General features: G+C 47.8%; 1 protein-coding gene across 1 annotated transcript; it reads left to right on the top strand.

Annotated features, from left to right (window-relative positions):
• The first annotated feature begins 14923 nt into the window (after window positions 1-14923).
• LOC116585774 (double homeobox protein 4-like protein 4) lies at window positions 14924-20037 on the top strand. Its single transcript, XM_032335030.1, has 5 exons — window positions 14924-15077; window positions 16385-16524; window positions 16982-17083; window positions 17611-17751; window positions 19147-20037. Exons 1-5 carry the CDS (start codon window positions 14924-14926, stop codon window positions 20035-20037), a joined length of 1428 nt encoding a protein of 475 aa, XP_032190921.1.
• Window positions 20038-22769: the final 2732 nt, after the last annotated feature.

The following is a 22769-nucleotide window of genomic DNA, read 5'->3' on the forward strand; positions in this document are numbered from 1 at the left end:
GAACAGCAATTCTGGAAACAGAAAAACAACCACTTTCTGAAAGGTAGGACCGGCGGAGAAGTGAATCCAAAGCGACGGGAAGATAGACCCCGGGGGGAGGGGCCGGCTCCCGGCAAGCGGCGGAGCAACGGTGCACAAAATCAGGACTTTTAAAAGTCTGTTCCGCTGAGGGACATCGCTCCAGAGGCTAAACCGGGGCGAAGCCCACGCGGGTTCAGCGTGGCCTCAGGTCCCACAGGGTCACAGAAGGATCAGGGGTGTCTGAGTGTCGCAGAGCTTGCGGGTATTGGAACGGGAAAACCGGCTACAGAGACAGAGCCGACAGTAAGCTCACAACTCGGTGTTACCTTGAACTGGTCGCAGGCTCGGAGAGCTCGGAGCGCGGCCGGAGGTCAGGCAGACGGGAGTAACTTGGCGCTGTTCTCTGAGGGCGCACTGAGGAGTGGGGCCCTGGGCTCTCGGCTCCTCCGGGCCGGAGACCAGGAGGCCGCCATTTGTATTCCCGTCCTCCGGAACTCTACGGAAAGCGCTCAGGGAACAAAAGCTCCTGAAAGCAAACCCGAGCGGATTACTCACCCCGGCCCCGGGTAAGGGTGGTGTAATTCCGCCTGGGGCAAAGACGCTTGAGAATCACTACAACAGGCCCCTCCCCCAGAAGATCAATAAGAAATCCAGCCGAGACCAAGTTCACCTACCAAGGAGTGCGGTTTCAATACCAAGGAGAGCAGCAGAATTCCAGAGGAGAAAGCCAAGCACGGAACTCATGGCTTTTTCCCTGTGATTTTTTTTTTAGTCTTGCAGTTAATTTAATTTTTTTCTTCTTTTTCATTTTTTTTTTTCTCGCCTTCGGGTAAATTTTTTTTTTTTAACTGTTACCTTTTTATTTTTAACGATTTTTTACTAGTTTATCTAATATATATATTTTTTCTTTTTTACATTTTTCTTAGGTGTTTTCCTTTTTTTTTTTTAATTCTTTTCTTTTTTCTTTTTTTTTCTTTTTTCTTTTTTTTTCTTTGTTCCTTTTTGAACCTCTTTTTATCCCCTTTCTCCCCCCTCATGATTTTGGATCTCTTCTAATTTGGTTAAAGCATTTTTTCCTGGGGTTGTTGCCACCCTTTTAGTATTTTACTTGCCCCTTCATATACTCTTATCTGGACAAAATGACAAGACGGAAAAATTCAACACAAAAAAAAGAACAAGAGGCAGTACCGAAGGCTAGGGACCTAATCAATACAGACATTGGTAATATGTCAGATCTAGAGTTCAGAATGACAATTCTCAAGGTTCTAGCCGGGCTCGAAAAAGGCATGGAAGATATTAGAGAAACCCTCTCAAGAGATATAAAAGCCCTTTCTGGAGAAATAAAAGAACTAAAATCTAACCAAGTTGAAATAAAAAAAAGCTATTAATGAAGTGCAATCAAAAATGGAGGCTCTCACTGCTAGGATAAATGAGGCAGAAGAAAGAATTAGTGATATAGAAGACCAAATGACAGAGAATAAAGAAGCTGAGCAAAAGAGGGACAAACAGCTACTGGACCACGAGGGGAGAATTCGAGAGATAAGTGACACCATAAGACGAAACAACATTAGAATAATTGGGATTCCAGAAGAAGAAGAAAGAGAGAGGGGAGCAGAAGGTATACTGGAGAGAATTATTGGGGAGAATTTCCCCAATATGGCAAAGGGAACGAGCATCAAAATTCAGGAGGTTCAGAGAATGCCCCTCAAAATCAATAGGAATAGGCCCACACCCCGTCACCTAATAGTAAAATTTACAAGTCTCAGTGACAAAGAGAAAATCCTGAAAGCAGCCCGGGAAAAGAAGTCTGTAACATACAATGGTAAAAATATTAGATTGGCAGCTGACTTATCCACAGAGACCTGGCAGGCCAGAAAGAGCTGGCATGATATTTTCAGAGCACTAAACGAGAAAAACATGCAGCCAAGAATACTATATCCAGCTAGGCTATCATTGAAAATAGAAGGAGAGATTAAAAGCTTCCAGGACAAACAAAAACTGAAAGAATTTGCAAATACCAAACCAGCTCTACAGGAAATATTGAAAGGGGTCCTCTAAGCAAAGAGAGAGCCTACAAGTGGTAGATCAGAAAGGAACAGAGACCATATACAGTAACAGTCAACTTACAGGCAATACAATGGCACTAAATTCATATCTCTCAATAGTTACCCTGAATGTTAATGGGCTAAATGCCCCTGTCAAAAGACACAGGGTATCAGAATGGATAAAAAAACAAAACCCATCTATATGTTGCCTCCAAGAAACTCATTTTAAGCCCGAAGACACCTCCAGATTTAAAGTGAGGGGGTGGAAAAGAATTTACCATGCTAATGGACATCAGAAGAAAGCAGGAGTGGCAATCCTTATATCAGATCAATTAGATTTTAAGCCAAAGACTATAATAAGAGATGAGGAAGGACACTATATCATACTCAAAGGGTCTGTCCAACAAGAAGATTTAACAATTTTAAATATCTATGCCCCCAACGTGGGAGCAGCCAACTATATAAACCAATTAATAACAAAATCAAAGAAACACATCAACAATAATACAATAATAGTAGGGGACTTTAACACTTCCCCTCACTGAAATGGACAGATCATCCAAGCAAAAGGATCAGCAAGGAAATAAAGGCGTTAAACGACACACTGGACCAGATAGGACATCACAGATATATTCAGAATATTTCATCCCAAAGCAACAGAATACACATTCTTCTCTAGTGCACATGGAACATTCTCCAGAATAGATCACATCCTCGGTCCTAAATCAGGACTCAACCAGTATCAAAAGATTGGGATCATTCCCTGCATATTTTCAGACCACAATGCTCTAAAGCTAGAACTCAACCACAAAAGGAAGTTTGGAAAGAACCCAAATACATGGAGACTAAACAGCATCCTTCTAAAGAATGAATGGGTCAACCGGGAAATTAAAGAAGAATTGAAAAAAATCATGGAAACAAATGATAATGAAAATACAACGGTTCAAAATCTGTGGGACACAACAAAGGCAGTCCTGAGAGGAAAATATATAGCGGTACAAGCCTTTCTCAAGAAACAAGAAAGGTCTCAGGTACACAACCTAACCCTACACCTAAAGGAGCTGGAGAAAGAACAAGAAAGAAACCCTAAGCCCAGCAGGAGAAGAGAAATCATAAAGATCAGAGCAGAAATCAATGAAATAGAAACCAAAAAAAACAATAGAACAAATCAACGAAACTAGGAGCTGGTTCTTTGAAAGAATTAATAAAATTGATAAACCCCTGGCCCGACTTACCAAAAAGAAAAGAGAAAGGACCCAAATAAATAAAATCATGAATGAAAGAGGAGAGATCACAACTAACACCAAAGAAATACAAACTATTATAAGAACATACTATGAGCAACTCTACGCCAATAAATTTGACAATCTGGAAGAAATGGATGCATTCCTAGAAACATATAAACTACCACAACTGAACCAGGAAGAAATAGAAAGCCTGAACAGACCCATAACCAGTAAGGAGATTGAAACAGTCATTAAAAATCTCCAAACAAACAAAAGCCCAGGGCCAGACGGCTTCCCGGGGGAATTCTACCAAACATTTAAAGAAGAACTAATTCCTATTCTCCTGAAACTGTTCCAAAAAATAGAAATTGAAGGAAAACTTCCAAACTCATTTTATGAGGCCAGCATCACCTTGATCCTAAAACCAGACAAGGATCCCACCAAAAAAGAGAGCTATAGACCGATATCCTTGATGAACACAGATGCGAAAATACTCAACAAAATACTAGCCAATAGGATTCAACAGTACATTAAAAAGATTATTCACCACGACCAAGTGGGATTTATTCCAGGGCTGCAAGGTTGGTTCAACATCCGCAAATCAGTCAATGTGATATAACACATCAATAAAAGAAAGAACAAGAACCATATGATACTCTCAATAGATGCTGAAAAAGCATTTGACAAAGTACAGCATCCCTTCCTGATCAAAACTCTTCAAAGTGTAGGGATAGAGGGCGCATACCTCAATATCATCAAAGCCATCTATGAAAAACCCACCGCAAATATCATTCTCAATGGAGAAAAACTGAAAGCTTTTCCGCTAAGGTCAGGAACACGGCAGGGATGTCCATTATCACCACTGCTATTCAACATAGTACTAGAGGTCCTAGCCTCAGCAATCAGACAACAAAAGGAAATTAAAGGCATCCAAATCGGCAAAGAAGAAGTCAAATTACCACTCTTTGCAGATGATATGATACTATATGTGGAAAACCCAAAAGACTCCACTCCAAAACTACTAGAACTTATACAGGAATTCAGTAAAGTGTCAGGATATAAAATCAATGCACAGAAATCAGTTACATTTCTCTACACCAACAACAAGACAGAAGAAAGAGAAATTAAGGAGTCCATCCCATTTACAATTGCACCCAAAACCATAAGATACCTAGGAATAAACCTAACCAAAGAGGCACAGGATCTATACTCAGAAAACTATAAAGTACTCATGAAAGAAATTGAGGAAGACACAAAGAAATGGAAAAATGTTCCATGCTCCTGGATTGGAAGAATAAATATTGTGAAAATGTCTATGCTACCTAAAGCAATCTACACATTTAATGCAATTCCTATCAAAGTACCATCCATCTTTTTCAAAGAAATGGAACAAATAATGCTAAAATTTATATGGAACCAGAAAAGACCTCGAATAGCCAAAGGGATATTGAAAAAGAAAGCCAACGTTGGTGGCATCACAATTCCGGACTTCAAGCTCTATTACAAAGCTGTCGTCATCAAGACAGCATGGTACTGGCACAAAAACAGACACATAGATCAATGGAACAGAATAGAGAGCCCAGAAATAGACCCTCAACTCTATGGTCAACTAATCTTCGACAAAGCAGGAAAGAATGTCCAATGGCAAAAAGATAGCCTCTTCAATAAATGGTGCTGGGAAAATTGGACAGCCACATGCAGAAAAATGAAATTGGACCATTTCCTTACCCCACACACAAAAATAGACTCAAAATGGATGAAGGACCTCAATGTGCGAAAGGAATCCATCAAAATCCTTGAGGAGAACACAGGCAGCAACCTCTTTGACCTCAACCGCAGCAACATCTTCCTAGGAACAACGCAAAAGGCAAGGGAAGCAAGGGCAAAAATGAACTATTGGGATTTCATCAAGATCAAAAGCTTTTGCACAGCAAAGGAAACAGTTAACAAAATCAAAAGACAACTGACAGAATGGGAGAAGATATTTGCAAATGACATATCAGATAAAGGACTAGTGTCCAGAATCTATAAAGAACTTAGCAAACTCAACACCCAAAGAACAAATAGTCCAATCAAGAAATGGGCAGAGGACATGAACAGACATTTCTGCAAAGAAGACATCCAGATGGCCAACAGACACATGAAAAAGTGCTCCATATCACTCGGCATCAGGGAAATACAAATCAAAACCACAATGAGATATCACCTCACACCAGTCAGAATGGCTAAAATAAACAAGTCAGGAAATGACAGATGCTGGTGAGGATGCGGAGAAAGGGGAACCCTCCTACACTGTTGGTGGGAATGCAAGCTGGTGCAGCCACTCTGGAAAACAGCATGGAGGTTCCTCAAAATGTTGAAAATAGAACTGCCCTATGACCCAGCAATTGCACTATTGGGTATATACCCTAAGGATACAAACGTAGTGATCCGAAGGGGCACATGCACCCGAATGTTTATAGCAGCAATGTCCACAATAGCCAAACTATGGAAAGAACCTAGATGTCCATCAACAGATGAATGGATCAAGAAGATGTGGTATATATACACAATGGAATACTATGCAGCCATCAAAAGAAATGAAATCTTGCCATTTGCGACAACATGGATGGAACTAGAGCGTATCATGCTTAGCGAAATAAGTCAAGCAGAGAAAGACAACTATCATATGATCTCCCTGATATGAGGAAGTGGTGATGCAACATGGGGGCTTAAGTGGGTAGGAGAAGAATAAATGAAACAAGATGGGATTGGGAGGGAGACAAACCATAAGTGACTTTTAATCTCACAAAACAAACTGAGGGTTGCTGGGGGGAGGGGGTTTGGGAGAAGGGGGTGGGATTATGGACATTGGGGAGGGTATGTGCTTTGGTGAGTGCTGTGAAGTGTGTAAACCTGGTGATTCACAGACCTGTACCCCTGGGGATAGAGTATTATGCCTCCATCAGAAAGGATGAATACCCAACTTTTGTAGCAACATGGACGGGACTGGAAGAGATTATGCTGAGTGAAATAAGTCAAGCAGAGAGAGTCAATTATCATATCGTTTCACTTATTTGTGGAGCATAACAAATAGCATGGAGGACATGGGGACTTAGAGTGGAGAAGGGAGTTGGGGGAAATTGGAAGGGGAGGTGAACCATGAGAGACTATGGACTCTGAAAAACAATCTGAGGGTTTTGAAGGGACGGGGGGTGGGAGGTTGGGGTACCAGGTGGTGGGTATTATAGAGGGCACGGATTGCATGGAGCACGGGGTGTGGTGCAAAAATAATGAATACTGTTATGCTGGAAATAAAAAAAAATTAATAAAAAATTAAAAAAAAAAAGAATGATGTAGTGTCCTTTTGTATCTCTGACTACAGTCTTTAGTTTAAAATCTAATTTATCTGATATGAGAATCACTATCTCAGCCTTATTTTGAGGCCCATTGGCATGAAATATGCTTCTGAATCCCTTCACGTTTAGTCTGGGTGTATCCCTAGTTTCAACACGGGTCTCTTGTGCACAACACATGGATGGTTCCTGTCGTTTTATCCAATCTGCAACTCTGTGTCATTTTATGGGCACATATAGGCCATTCACATTGACAGTGATTATTGATAGATACATTTTTATTGACATCGAGTTACCTTTGAAGTCTTTCTTGCTGTAGATTGTCTATTTATGTTCAATAATATTCTTAGGATTTTTCCTCTTTTATATAACTGTCCCCTTAATACTTCCTGCAGTGTCAGCTTAGTGGTTGCATACTCTTTAAAGCCTTGCCAGTTTTAAAAACTCTTTATCTCTCCATCCATTTTGATTATTAGTCTTGCTGGATAAAATATTCTTGGCCGCATGTTCTTCTCTTTTAGTGCCCTGAATATATCTTGCCAGCCCTTTCTGGCTTGCCACGTTTCTGTGGCAGGTCTGACTTTATTCTGATCAGCTCTTCTCTGTACATAGCGAGCTTCTTTGTCCTAGCTGCCTTCAAGAGAGTCTGTCTACAATTATGATTCCTCATTCTTACTATCCAGTGTCTCTAGGACTTTTGAGATTCTTTCATCTTGAGGAGGGACCCTTCTGCCTCTAGTATATGAATTCTGGTTTTATTCACAAGAGGGAAAATTTTTATGGAAGATTTGATCCACTGTATCTTCTAGACTTCTTTCTTTCTCCTCCCCATCAGGGATTCCAATAATTCTGATTTTGGAATGTTTCATGGCGTTATTTATTTCCCTAATTCTATTTTCGTGTCTTGTAAGCTGTTTCTTCTAGGCTTCCTCCTCATCCTATCTGTTTGTCCTCCAGATCACTAATTCTGTCTTCTGTCTAAGTTACCTTAGCTTTTAGGGAATTTAGATTAGATTGGAATTTATTGAGAGCATTGTGAAAATCATCCCTGATAGCTTTCAGTTCTGCCCTAACATTGTGAACATCATCCCTGGTGGCTTTATTTCTGTCCTAATCAATTCCATATTGTCATCCATGGCTTTCTCCAACCTAGATATTGCCTGGATGATTGTTAGTCTGAATTCCCTTTCCGACATATTGTCTATGTCGATACTCATTAGCTCTATTGCAGAAGGCCCATCCTCTGATTTTTTTTTTCTGTTGGGCATTCCTCCTCCTAGACATTTTGGTGAGAGTTGACTGGATGGATGTAGATGGCTTTATCAACTATGGTGCAGTCAAGGTGTACCCTGGAATGCTTCTGAGCAAGCAAGAGTCCCCACCCAAATGAAAGAAAAAGGAGAAATAAAAGAACAAAAAAGAGAGAGGGAAAGAGAGACAGGAAAAAAATAAAGATAAAATAAAAGAATGTCCAGCCCAAATGTGACCAAGGTAAGATTTATGAAATATACAAAAAAGAAACAAGCAAACAAAAGACTAATAAAAGTAGATGAAAAGAGGAAAAAATATATATGTATATGCAAAACAAAAAAAGTACTTTGTCAAAAAGAACCCCAAGTATAAGATATATATGCTACCAAGACAAACAAAAAAACACACAGAAAAACTGTGGATGAAAAAGATGGGAAAGTGGTTATAAATTCTCAGTGTAGGTGAGGAAGATTATTTTGATTCTTCCTGGGTGTACCTTGAAATCTTTGTTAAAGGACTCAACTTTCCTAAGCTAATGGGGGATTAACAATTGGTTTACCTATAGGGGTAGCATTGATTGGGGAAAGGGGATTACCTTGAGTTTAACACTATATGAATATTAAAAATATAAGAAAAGAGAATAAATTAAACTAAATTTAAATTAAAAAAATTAAAAATAGAAAAGCAAAAGAAAACCACAGGTATATGTATCAAAAAGTTCAGGTTAAAAGGTTACTATGGAATTTGATGTACCGGACATCTCACTGTGATGCTAAATAGGTTAAAAAATTATCTATAAGGAAATGAACCAGAATAGTGGGAACAAATTAAAAATGAAAGTTGTACCCATGAACCAGTGGTAATTCTTCTGTCTTTTTTTTTTTTCCCCTTTTGGCTTTCTGGGGGAGGGGCTTGCTGTGTGGGTTTTCAGGCAGTGTTTCCTGAGTTAAGTCCTCCTGACCCCTCAAGGGAGTGGACTCTGAAGAAAACAGATATCCAGGATTTTATTCCCTGGAGGTTATTTTGTTTGTTTGTTCATTTGTTTTCTCTCACCTTGACAGCTTTTGATGGTTTTTAGATGTTTAGAGGAAAGCAAACTGCAGCCAGACTACACTCTCAGAAAGAAGACTCACTCTGTTTCCATCTGGGTGCTGCAGATCACATAAATTCCCCCTTGGTAGCTGGCAAAGCACGTTCCCAGTAGTCGTCCCTGAAGACGCAGGAACTCCTGCTTGTAATCAAAACCACAACGCTGTGGCTGTCTGGGAAGCTACAGACTGCCAGAGAGGTCCCAAGCAGCAATAGCATAATGAGATGGTTCCTTCAACCTGAGCTGAGAGTACCCAGACTTTCCAGGTCCAAGAGCAATGGGCTGGCGCCCGCATGCACCTCTCTTAGGGGAGGGTGTGTGGCTCGAATCAGACTCTGAGAGCATGACATAATCCTCGCATGGAGAGTGCAAAAAGGCTGTGTTTCTACTGGCTGGCGAGGATCCCAGCCCCTCACGGGAGCCACCACCCTGGCGCTATTAGCTGCTTTCGCGGCTCAGGGACCAAGACCTGGTTTTATCGCCCCACTCTCTCTGGCTTAGCAACAGAGGTGCCTATCTTCTGTCCAAGGATTTATTCCCCTGCCCCCAACCACCCTGATTCTCACAATTTTCCCCCATGATACTTTGAAATTTTTCAACACTTTCAACCAGATCCCAAGTTAATGCTGGTTCCAGGTTAAAGTGCACTCTCTTATTGGGGTATTACATTCCAATGGATCACATCTGGTGGCTCCATCCAACTTTCTTTATCTTCCAATACAAGTCAGACGTTCCCACTCTGCTTTATGAGCCCACTGTTGACTGCTGACCCCATCGAGTTCCAGACATGTATAATTCTAATCCCAGAAAGATTTCATGGGTGATCAAAGTAGTTTAGCAGGTGATCAGCTCACTTTAGGGGAAGATAGAAAGAGCGCCTCCTCCGAGTTCTCTGCCATCTTATCTCTATGGATGTGGTTTATTGATTCAACTCCCAAACCCATCACCAACATGTATGTGTTCCAAGTTCCAAGGAACCAAATAAGTCTGATCTTGGAAACTTCCCTCCAACTCGATCTCTATCACTATCCACACACTCTTATGCACAAATATATCTCTAGCCCCATGTTGCTATCTGCCTAGATCCACAGGTGGATTGCTGATATGTCTCTGTGGATGGAGCTGGTGCTGGAAACCCTCCACATCTCACTAGCCCAAGTATTTTGTTCTTCAGTTGGCTCTATGGACACATCTACCTGTGGCTTCTGTAGACTGGGTGGAAGGTAGTGTCTCTCCCTCCCAGAACAGAATGGGTTAGGATATCTGGAATATGTCTAGCCAAGGTGTCCGTGGGAAAGACGGGGTTTGGGTTTGGTCTAGAGAAGCTGCATGGCGGAACGGCTCTCTTATGGCGTTGGGAGGACCTCTGACTCCTCTGATCATATTTGCTAGGTCTATGGACTCTTGGGGCTGGCCTTCTGCACACATGATGTGGAGGGAAGAATGGAGCTGCAGCCACATTGGGGTCCAAGGCCAGCCACACCAGATTCTCAAGTACGGACATGAGCTCTGGAGCATATCCTCTCCATACGTGGCCAGTGCCATGCACATCAGAGAGGTCTCAAGCCCATGGATTGTGTGTAACATGCAACACCACTCTGGAAAATAGCTTGGCAGAGGAGATGTCCATGCGGAAGATGAAGGAAGTCTGCCCGTTAGCGGGTTGTTACTCATGGCCTTGGAGGCCAAGGGCCCAAGGGCTCTGATCTGTAATGGCCTGTTCACAAAGCTGTGCCTGAAATCTCTCAAAATGATTGTCTCGCCCTCCGATAGAGATCACCCAAGCGGAAGAATGAGGCACCAAAAACAAGATCCACGTGTCTGCGGGACATTATCTCAAGGCTTCAACACTGCTCCTCGTCTTGTTGAGGGTCACCTTCAGGCAGTGCCTGGAGACCACCTGCAACGTCAGGACAGCAATGTCTGGAAAAGCCACAGAGAGCTGCGCCGATGGTCAGCTGCCCCGATAGGCTTCAGTCAGGACTCGGCACTTGAACATGTGGGGGATTTGCGCATTCCTCAAACATCTGTGCTCAGAAAACGGCGCCCAGAAAGTTCTAGGGCACCCTCTGTGGAGGACCCCTGCCCACCTGTCTCCTCGTGCTGCAAGCCACCCCAGGGACAAGCCCAACCAGGAGAGCCACCAACTACCTGGCCGGGGAGATACCCTCGAGCTTCCAGAAGATGCGATTCCTCTGTTTCTGCAGATGCCGTTTCTTGACCAAAAGTCACTGGTTCCTCCGGGAAGGAAGCACGAGCACACCCTCTCACCCGCACACACACTCACAACTACCATTGGGAAATGCTCTGTGACTGCCGTCAGTCCTGCAAAAATGACTCCCTTTGCCGCCTCTTTCTCCTGGGTTCTACTTGTCTCCCTGTGGTTCACCTCATGGAATTGCAGAGCCGAGTGAGCCAAAAGGCAATGGGTGCGTCATTTGGTTCTCTGTGTACCATTTCCTTTTGGGCCGCTGGTTGGCTGTCGGGTTGCTTGGTAGTTGCCCGGCCGATTCGATAACTGGCTGTCTCTGGGAATCCACTGAAGCGGTCGAATGATGGCACATTCCATCTCATCTTCCTTTTAACCACAGATGGGACCACCACAATGTAAGCGGAGTTAGGTATTTTGTATACACACACACACACTCACCCACACACACACACACACACATGCACACACACCAACACACACCAGCTTCATAGGAGAGGCAACTTGGCCCTTCCGGTTTCCATTCTGCTTTGAATTGATCTGAATTTCTCCATCTGCTTCCCAGGTTCCTGCAGCTGGCTTCTCCTTCTAGGTCATTATTTTTTTTTAATTTTTAATTTTTTATTAACATATAATGTATTATTAGCCCAGGGGTACAGGTCTGTGAAGCACCAGGTTTACACATGTCACAGCACTCACCATAGCACATACCCTCTCCAATGTCCATAATGTAACCACTCTCTCCCGACCCCCCTACCCCCAGCAACCCTCAATTTGTTTTGTGAGATTAAGAGTCTCTTATGGTTTGTCTTCCTCCCAATCCCATCTTGTTTCATTTTTTCCTTCCCTACCCCCAACACCTCCCACATTTCCTCTCAAATTCTTCATATCAGGGAGATAATGTGATGATTGTCTTTCTCTGACTTTTTTTGCTCAGCATAATACCCTCTAGTTCCATCCACATCAGTGCAAAAGGCAATATTTCATTTCTTTTGATTGCTGCATACTATTCAATTGTATATATATATATACCACATCTTTATCTACTCATCTGTTGATGGGCATCTAGGCTCTTTCCATAGTTTGGCTATTGTGGACATTGCTGCTATAAACGTGACCCTTTGTATCACTACATTTGTATCTTTAGGGTAAATACCTAGTAGTGCAATTGCTGGGTCTTAGAGTAGCTCTATTTTCAACTTTTTGAGAAACCTCCATGCTGTTTTACAGAGTGGTTGTACCAGCTGGCATTCCCACCAACCGTATAGGAGTCTTCCCCTTTCTCCATATCCTTGCCAGCATCTGTCATTTCCTGACTTGTTAATTTTAGCCATTCTGACTGGTGTGAGGTGGTATCTCAATGTGGTTTTGATTTGTATATCCCTGATGCCGAGTGGTTTGGAGCATTTTTCATGTGTCTGTTGGCCATCTGGATGTCTTCTTTTCACTAATGTCTGTTCATGCCCTCTGCCCATTTCTTTTTTTTTTATTTTAATTTTTTATTTATTTTCAGCATAACAGTATTCATTATTTTTGCACCACATCCAGTGCTCAATGCAATCCGTGCCCTCTCTAATACCCACCACCTGGTTCCCCCAACCTCCCCCCCACCACCACTTCAAACCGAAGGGGCACTATTTTTTTTTATATAAACATGTATTTTTATCCCCAGGGGTACAGGTCTGTGAATCGCCAGGTTTACAAACTTCACAGCACTCACCAAAGCACATACCCTCCCCAATAAAACCCCACCCCCCCTTCTCCCAACCCCTCTCCCCCCAGCAACCCTCAGTTTGTTTTGTAAGACTAAGAGTCACTTATGGTTTGTCTCCCTCCCAATCCCATCTTGTTTCATTGATTCTTCTCCTACCCACTTAAGCCCCCATGTTGCATCACCACTTCCTCATATCAGGGAGATCACATGATAGTTGTCTTTCTCTGCTTGACTCATTTCGCTAAGCATGATACGCTCTAGTTCCATCCAAGTTGCTGCAAATGACAAGATTTCATTTCTTTTGATGGCTGCATAGTATTCCATTGTGTATATATACCACATCTTCTTGATCCATTCATCTGTTGATGGACATCTAGGTTCGTTCCATAGTTTGGCTATTGTAGACATTGCTGCTATAAACATTCGGGTGCACGTGCCCCTTTGGACCACTACGTTTGTATCTTTAGGGTAAATACCCAGTAGTGCAATTGCTGGGTCATAGGGTAGTTCTATTTTCAACATTTTGAGGAACCTCCATGCTATTTTCCAGAGTGGCTGCACCAGCTTGCATTTCCACCAACAGTGTAGGAGGGTTCCCCTTTCTCCGCATCCTCACCAGCATCTGTCATTTCCTGACTTGTTGATTTTAGCCATTCTGACTGGTGTGAGGTGATATCTCATTGTGGTTTTGATTTGTATTTCCCTGATACCGAGTGATTTGGAGCACTTTTTCATGTGTCTGTTGGCCATCTCGATGTCTACTTTGCAGAAATGTCTGTAGAACCTCAATGTGCGAAAGGAATCCATCAAAATCCTTGAGGAGAACACAGGCAGCAACCTCTTCGACCTCAGCCACAGCAGCATTTTCCTAGGAACATCGCCAAAGGCAAGGGAAGCAAGGGCAAAAATGAACTATTGGGCTTTTATCAAGATCAAAAGCTTTTGCACAGCAAAGGAAACAGTTAACAAAATCAAAAGACAACTGACAGAGTGGGAGAAGATATTTGCAAACGACATATCAGATAAAGGACTAGTGTCCAAAATCTAAAGAACTTAGCAAACTCAACACCCAAAAAACAAATAATCCAATCAAGAAATGGGCAGAGGACATGAACAGACACTCCTAGGACATTATTAAGGAGAGCTCTCCATTGAGAGCTCAAGTCTCTCTGGCCACGCCCTGCCAACAGCAGTGAAGAATAGGAACACCAGATGGAGCCAGTGGAAACGCAAAGAGATGGAATCCTCGTAGCACAGACTATTTCTCTCTGGCAAACCTAGGGAGGCCTGAATCGGTCTCAGATGGCAGAGAGCGTTGATTTCCTTAGACCAGGACATGGTAGCATCTCCACTGGTCTCAAACACTGCACGTTCACACGTCCCATGCCTTTCCTCCGAACTTGGGGCTCCCTTGTCCCCACAAGCAGCTAAGGCTGTGGACCAATCCATTCCACATACATGGCGATGGCTGGCTCGAAATCTCTCTCTTACCTGCCTCCTATCTCAGCTGTCTGATCTCAGTGTCCTGCCTGGATCCACAGGGAAGTGTTGCTTTTGGAGCGGCCTGGGACCTGCCTGGGTGTCTTTGGAAATGGAATCCCCAATCGGGGAGGGCACCGAGACACCAAGCCAGGTGGGTGACCAATCCCAATTGGCCGGGGAAGGTGAAGATACCAGGGCAATGAGCATATAATGTTTTTATTCAAGGAATACAAAAATCAGCAAACATCAAAACAAAGGGGAGAAAAGGAAAGCTGTCCAATGAAACATGACCGACGTACCGATAAAGACACAGTACACGTAAGCAGTGGAAAGAAAGATCGAAAGCCATGCGATGCAATAGAAGGGAACTTAATTAGGAGGCTCGTCTTGGGTTGCCAAAGGGGACTCGCGTTCCACCCCCACATGTCACAATCTGAAACAAGGGTGGAAAGGCCTTCACCGGGTCCAGTCCTAGACACAGTCCCAGATGGGGTGCGTTATCAAAGGAACGAGACTGAGGCAAAGAGAAAGCTATGCAAAGCTTTATACTATGCCGAGCATTAGAAGTCAGACCGACCGGCCAGGGGAACGAGACCGAGACGAAGTGAACGTTATGCAATGCTTTATTCAATGCCCAGCATTGGAAGTCAGACTGACCGGCCAGGGCCGCCTCCGAAGACCGCGACCCCTCCCCGATCTCACAGGCTGGTTGTATAGAGCATAACCGCAGACCTCAAGGCTCGTGGCTTCTGTGGTTAGGGCGTTTACTGCCGGAATCGATGCCCGCGACCGATCCCAGGAACCACTGGGGCATTGATTCCCGGAATGAAGTCCGTGGATGAAAATAACTGTATGGCTACCTAGGCAATCTGGAGTCGCTCTGGCTAAGCAGGCCCTAATAGTTAAACAGGTTTGAACATTAAATCGGCCCTAAGAGTCCCCAGAGTCTCAACCACACCGTTCCATGTCAGGGCTGTCATCCTGGAGACAAGCTGGCGGGAGTGGGAGAGGCACATTCCATGCAGAGGAGGGTGGGGCGGGCACATCCACCTGCCCAGGTGCAGCTCTCGGCTCAGGTGGTCCCGAAGTCCTGCTGAACACCTCTTCTCCCAAAGGTCGGAACCACTGAAGGCAGGGCTTCACTTCGACAGGAGCTGTCCAAGTGATTGGGGGTGGGCCATCCTAGGCTTTGATCAGTCGCACGCTCCCGGGTCCTGCCCAGTCGAGCGGCCAGTGCTCTGGGACCCGAGGTACTGCAGCGGCATGGCTCCCACCAGCACATCAAGGAGTAAGTTCCCCTCAGAGGCCCTGCTCCCCGCTTGTTTTCCCCAAAGGCCCCTGTTACTTTCCGGGCTTCAGGGCACTAAGAGGGTCCACCCTGCCAGCCGGGACACATGCTGGAAGGTTCTAATCCACAGAGGATTGGGGGAAGGGGATGGAGAGAGGCTTGCGCATGGCCGCCGTCAGAAGCAAAACTGAAGTCGGTGGCCAGGAGTCCCAACAAGTGTCCCGCTTGGGAAAAGAGGCAAGCTAGATCTCAGGGGGTAGAGTATGGGTCGAGGATCGGCACCTCTTTCAGGTGTCACTGACAAAAATGGAACTTTCACCTCCAACGCGGCAGCACTCGGCGGGATGTACTGTCGGATTTTAACTGGGTGTTTCTTAGGAGCAGTGGGGTCCTCTTTGCTCCTCCTAAGGTGCTTTCCTGCCTCACTCCCCCCGCGGGTCTCCTCATTCGTTGGCATGCCATCACATGGCTCGGGACAGGTTGGTATTTCCCTAGTACCTGGACTTTCACCCGTTCCCACGGGCAGAGGGCAGGCTGCCAGGGCCCCTATCGAGCAGGCTCTCCGGTGAATTCGTGGGTGGCTAAGGGACACTAATCTCCGGCCTGGGAACGGGTGGACAGGGCAGAAAGGGAAGAGCTGAGGCGGCACAGCCACTTCGCAAGGCTAGGCAAGCCTTCCTAATCCAGTGGCCATTTTCCCTGCAACAGGCCCACTCCCACCAGGATCCCGACGGAGGCGGCTTCTTTTGAGGCCGTGGCAGAAAGAGGCTCTGCAGGCCTTGTTCCAGCAGAACCGGTACCCTGGCATCACCACCAGAGAACGACTGGCCCAAGAGCTAGACATTCCAGAGTCCAGGATCCAGGTAGGCTTGAGCTTCTCTTTCATTCTCCCTGGGGCACAGGTTGTGGACACAATCTGGCTGAAGCCAGTGCATGTCAATCTCCATGCCCAGCTGGGAGCTCAGATGCTTTGGCTCGTGTATGGGCATTCCCGGGGACCCCATGCCCTTTGACGTCATTGCAAGTCATTCGGTCTGAGAACACGGGGACCACTGGTTGGCATGGCCCGGGCACTCCAACGGGTCAACACATGCAGGCCGACTTCCTCTAGAAATCGTTTGCCCAGACTTATCGTGTGGCCCACACAAAACTCTCTCAGACTTTAGGTATGGGGGACACAAAGGAATGGACGATACGGAGGCATCCAGATGATAGACCTAGAGATAGAGGTAGATGATGTACATTCAGATACACATACAGATACAGATAGATCCAGTTCACCAGTGCTGCCTGACCGTCAGTTCTTCTTTTGCCACTTAGGTTTGGTTCCAGAATGAGCGCACGAGACAGCTCAGGCGGAGCCGATTGGCACCTGCAAACTCCCAAGTGGAAGGGCCATCGTGTGGACAGGAACAGCCTCCAGCTTGGACTCCAGGTGAGTCCCCAGCCTACCAAACGGGTCTCTTCTCGAGCTTCTCCTTCACGCAGGAATGGGTCTGCGTGGGCTTGTCAAGGGTTTGGCAAGAGGGCTGAGGAAAGGAATCCACGTTACCTTGTTGCAGCTGCCTTTCGTGTTCCCAGCGATGGACACTGTGTTTACACCGCCTCTTGGGCGGGTGTGTTGTTTCTGGGACAGAAAGGCTTTGAGTATTCTTGTCCTAAAAGTGCCAGGAAGGACAGAGTCCTTTTCTTGGGTCACCTCAGGCTCGAGAGGCAAGTGCTGGCTTGTGTGGGTGGCTCCATGCTGACCTCATGGACTCAGGGAAGGTGAAGATATTAGGAAAGTGGAAAAGCACAAGCAAACACACACACACACACACACACACACACACACACATTCACACACACAGAGGCACACACGGACACCAACTTCTCTTTCCACGCCGGATGTGCCTTGGCTCCCAACCCTTCTTTCTAACTCTGTTCTCCTTTCAGAACGTTTCCCAAAGGAGGACAGGAGAAAACGGACCGCCATTTCTCCATCCCAAACCAGTCTCCTCCTTCAAGCCTTTGAGAAGAACCCATTTCCTAGCATTTCCACCAGAGAACACCTGGCCAGACTCACAGGACTCCCGGAATCCCGCATTCAGGTACATTTCCGGAGGGTGCCTGTGAACTGCTGAATGTGCAGGGGAGAGTGGCCCCTGAGACATTCCTGGAGAAACGTGGGCTCGTCGGGGTCATCCACGGGTTCCAGTGCGTGGGCAGTAGGGGGAGAGCATGGACCTTGCAAGGGATGGACTGCACAAAAGCAGAATGTGTCAGCTGAAATGGGGATAATAGGGGAGAACATGAAGCTGAGGTGGCAGTGCCCGTGTGTGTAGAAATGGTGCGTGGACAGGAGTGGGGAAACGGAAAAGTTGCCACCTCTCTTGAGGTCATGCAAAGTGTCAGTGCTTCAACGGCTTGGGGGCGCTCTCCATGTGGCCCCCAGCATTTCCTGAGTGTGAGTGGGGTTGCCTTCCTGTGAGTGGCCACGTGGTCTTCAGTGTCCTGGGCCTCAGCACCCCCAGGGTGGGAATGGATCCTGCTCACAAGCCACACCTTTCTGGATAACCTAATCATCTAGGATTATCGGCCCTCGGATTCTTGGCCTGGTGGGGGAGAGGTCCCAGGGGGGGCCCAGTTGAGCAGGCTTGGTCTCCCTGAGCTCCAGAGAGACTGGTTTCTAGTTCAGTACCTGTGAAACAGCTTTATGGTCAATGGAAGTAGACTCTCCGCAAGGCACTCCTTTGGGGCCAGAGCCCGTGAGCCTGCTTTAAGGAGGCATGTATGGGCCTGGAGCCTGACAAGTCTTGTCCCTGGAAAGAGGGGAGGCTCAGCGTGCTCGTTCCTGAGAACCCCCTTCTCATCCAGCCAGCGGAGGAGACAGAGAGGCAAATCAAACGCGGGTGTGGTTGATTTGGACTCCTGGCGGTCCATGACTTCCCCTGGGGGCCCGAGACCGGTGCCTGTAGACGGAGTGTGTCGATGTGAGGCCGGTTCAGCACTTGGGCTGAAGGCCTCCAAGGCAGAGGAAGTGGTTTGCCCTTGGGATCACACCCAATCGGACACTGGGGGTCAAACGCTGAGGGACGCCCGGAGGACTTGGAGTAGACTGGGCAAGGAGGGCAGGTGGTCAGCTAAGTCTTGGTCCCAAGACTCAGGGAATGGCTGGTCAGGAAGCTGCAACGGGCAAACAAAGAGAGCGCTAGGCAGGGACCAGGCAGAGGGGAGCTAAGCAGAGCAGAGCAGAGCAGAGCTGAGCGGCTGCCATTCCATCCAGTCAAGTGGGAATCCCGTCCAGACCAGGTGTCCACAGTTGCCTGGAACTTGCCCCTACTTCACAAGGGCCAGGTGAAAGGAGTGAACCGAGCTGCCCTGAGATTCAGAGCAACACACCTGGCCTTCTCCCGAGAGATCCCACACAGGGGGAGGGGCAAGCCAAGGTGGTGTCTGTCACTTCTTCTCATTCTCATGTCCGCAACCCCTCTTCTCTGTCCCAGGTCTGGTTCCAGAACAGAAGAGCTCGGCACCCAGGGCAGAGCAGAAGTGGCCCCGCGAATGACCGGGCGGCAAACCAGGAAGCCAGTCCTCACCTGACTGTCCCGGGGGACCCAGGCCCCCAGCCCGGTGTCCCCGAATTCTCTCAGCTTCTGGCTCCTTCCAATCCTCTGGGAAGCATGCAGGCTTTTGCGGCAGCGACCCTTCCTGTCCTCTCCATGGGCTTTGCCCCCCTGGTTTCCTGTGGGGGCCCTGGGAGCCAGGCCGTGGGGGCCACTATGGCCCCGCCTACCCAAGCCTGGCAGGGAGGAAGCAACTCTCCCACCCCTAAAGCCATGCGGAGCCATTCCCCGATGAGACCGACTCAGGGAGGGTGGCTTTCAGCTCGCCACGCCCGTCTTTGTCCCCTGACCCTAGGGGAAAGCCAGCGGCAACAGGAGCACACTGGCTTGCCACCCGTGCCCTTCCACGGCTATCCCCTGCCTCCAGATGACAATCCTTGCCAACCCGTGCAGGAGGCAGGGCCCATGGGTAGCCACTATGCCCCGCAGTGGTTGGGCGAGGGGTCCCGACTTGTCTTGAGCACAGGACAGGCTCCGCATGCAGCAGCTGGGCAGCCTGCACACGCTGAGACCCCTGGCTGGCGGTGGCAGGCACCCCCTGCTGCTGGGCTCCCTAGTGCACTGGACCCACAGCACCCACCTTCTGCAGAAGCCTCACGTTTCTTAGAGGAGCTTCTATCAGCCACAGAGAGGGAGGAAGACACACAGCCTTTTCCGAGTGGGCATCTGTGGCAGGGGGAGGCTCCAGGATCCTTGGAAGCACCCCTCAGTGAGGAAGAGTTTCAGGCCCTGCTGGCCATGCTGCACGATTCCACGTGGCCTCACGCCTAGGACCAGGGAGGCCTCGGCTTCCCCACTCCCCATTCATTCAGACTTCCTTTTCTGAGAGGCAGTCCTTTACAGGACAGCAAGGACGAGGAACAGGAATCAAGGTCCATGCTCCAGAGGAAGCCCGAGGCCTAAAGGAGCAACTGCCTCTTGGAAGGACAGAAGGGTGTTCCTCCCTGCCCCGCGGACGGAGCTCCATGGCATTCCCGATGGTCATCAATCTACTCAAGGCACCTGAAGGCATTAAGGACACTGGGCTCTTTATACCCTCCCCGACACCTGAGTGACCACTGGCAGGACACACACCGGCCATCCTCCCTGCCATCACCCTAGACACTGGGGCCAGGGAAACCCTGGCCCTGGCAGCGAACCCAAGCAAGGAAGAGAAGTTAGAGGACACCTCCCCCATGCCTTTGCCTCCTGGTGAAGTGGAACGTCCAATCTGCAGAAGCTGAGCGTGTAGACCAACACAGCATGCTACATGTCTCCCCTGAGGGGGCCCAGGGAGGCCAAGCCATCCGGGCTGGGAGGGCTCGGAACCGGCCAAACGGGAAACAACCGCAGGCCCCCATGGCCCAGAGATCCTGCCCCAGCCAAAGTCCAGAATGCCCTGTGGACTTTGCCTGGCTTATTGCCCTGGAGCCTTTCCAGGGGACACAGCATGACAGTTCCGGGGGCGACTGTCAGTCTCAGAAGGCATTCCAGAAATGAGGGGACCATTGTGGTTCTTTCCAGAACCTTTGCACTTCTTTTTTTTCCCTGTCTCTGGTTGGTGTCTATCGGCATGCCTCACTACGTACAATGTTCTCTCGCTTCTCAGGAAGAAGGCCGATATTCCCTGTCAGCGTCTTTGTGATCTTCCTTTGGCGGGGTCACACCTCTCCATTGCGAAAGGGAACTTTGAGGAAATCCATCCTGGATTTTCAAGGTCCATGGGACACTCCATTGACATAATAAACCCATCTTTGTCTCCCCAGTACGGTGTCTGGTCGTGATTCATTCCGTTCCCCGACCGTCCGGGCATGCTTGCCCATCCTCAGAGCCTGGCGATGCTTTCTGGCCCGGGGATGGACTGTGGAAGCCATCGGCATGCCCACGTGTAGTTGAGAGCTTCTGGCACAGAGAAACCCAAGAGGCTGCACCAACACTTCCTAGCTGTCATCCCACTCCGCCTGCATGGAGGGTGCCTTCTGTGCAAGCAACCCTCCAAGGGATGTAGGTGGAGCGCAAGTGGAAGTCGTTCCACACTCATTGTACCTGACCCCACTCTTCTCAGCGGAGGCCAAATTCACACGTAAGGAACATCATGGAAGGCAGGCAATGAGTCACCGCCCACCCAACCTTGCTTTCTGCCCCTGCCCTTCCTCCTTTTCTCTCTTTCCCTTTCTTCAGGTCTCAGTCTAACTTTCCCTCTCCCTCTATCTCATTTTCTTTCACACGTGGACACCTACAGATGTCCACACAGTCTCACGATCATGCTTATGCTTCTGAGAGTATGGGGACAGAACCTCCGGGGGAAAGGATGTGGTCAAAACCTTTTGTAGACTAAGGTGGGCTTCGCCGGGTTATTTCCTCGGTTTTGTCTTCTCTCCCTACATCTTTCGCATGTGCCCTGGGAGATGAGAGGATGTGGATTTGGTTTCTTGAGTACACCCTTAAACCTATGGCCAACACGTATGTGTTCCAAGTTGCAAGGAACCAAAGAAGTCTGACCACATGCTCTGGTATGGGTCGCTGATATGTCTCTGTGAATGGAGCTTGTGCTGGAAACCCTCCATATCTCACCAACCCTAGTGGTTTGTTCTTCAGTTGGCTCTATGGACACATCTACCTGTAGCTTCTGTAGACTGGGTGGAAGGTAGTGTCTCTCCCTCCCCGAACGGAGTGGGTTAGGATATCTGGAGAGTGCCTAGCCAAAGTGTCCACGGGACAGACGGCGTTTGGGCTGTGTCTAGAGAAGCTACATGGCGGAATGGCTCTCTTGTGGTGTTGGGAGGACCTCGGTCTCCTCTGATCGTGTTTGCAAGGTCTGTGGACTCTTGGGGCTGGCCCTTCTGCCCACATGATGTGGAGGGAAGAACAGGGCTGCAGCCACACTGGGGTCCAAGGCCAGCCACACCAGATTCTCAAGTACGGACATGAGCCCTGGAGCCTGTCGTCTCCATGTGTGGCCAGTGCCATGCACATCAGTGAGGTCTCAAGCGCCTGGCAGGTGTGCAACACGCAGCAGCACTCTGGAAAACTGCTTGGCAGAGGAGATGACCATGTGGAAGCTGGAGGAAGTCTGCCCGTTAGCGGGTTGTTCCCCGTGGCCTTGGAGGCCAAGGCCCCAGGGCCTCTGATCTGTCAGGGCCACTTCCCCCAGCTCTGCCACCCCTGGGATCCCTCAAAGTGAACGTCTCGCCCTCCGATAGAGATCACCCAAGCGGATTCGAGGTGCCAAAAACAGGATCCACGTGTCTGCGGGACATCGTCTCGGGGCTTCAACACTGCTCCTCGTCTTGTTGAGGGTCAGCCTCAGGAAGTGCCAGGAGATCACCTGCAACGTCAGGGCAGCAATGTCTGGAAAAGCCCCAGAGAGCTGCGCCGAGGGTCCGCTGCCTTTGAAAGGCTCCAGTGAGGACTCCGCCCTTGACTATTGTGGGGGGTTTGCGCATTCCTCAAACCTCTGTGCTCAGAAAACAGCGCCCAGGAAGTTCTAGGGCACCCTCTCTGAGGCCCCCTGCCCACCTGTC

Source organism: Mustela erminea, chromosome 3 (genome assembly GCF_009829155.1).
Source record: "Mustela erminea isolate mMusErm1 chromosome 3, mMusErm1.Pri, whole genome shotgun sequence".
Taxonomy (NCBI): domain Eukaryota; kingdom Metazoa; phylum Chordata; class Mammalia; order Carnivora; family Mustelidae; genus Mustela; species Mustela erminea.

Coding starts and splice junctions, on each gene's coding strand:
- LOC116585774 (XM_032335030.1), top strand. CDS start 14,924: ATGCCGAGCATTAGAAGTCAGACCGACCGGCCAGGGGAACGAGACCGA. Junction 15,078..16,384: donor ACCCCTCCCCGATCTCACAG/GCTGGTTGTATA, acceptor CACTCCCACCAG/GATCCCGACGGAGGCGGCTT. Junction 17,084..17,610: donor GTGGACAGGAACAGCCTCCA/GCTTGGACTCCA, acceptor CGTTTCCCAAAG/GAGGACAGGAGAAAACGGAC.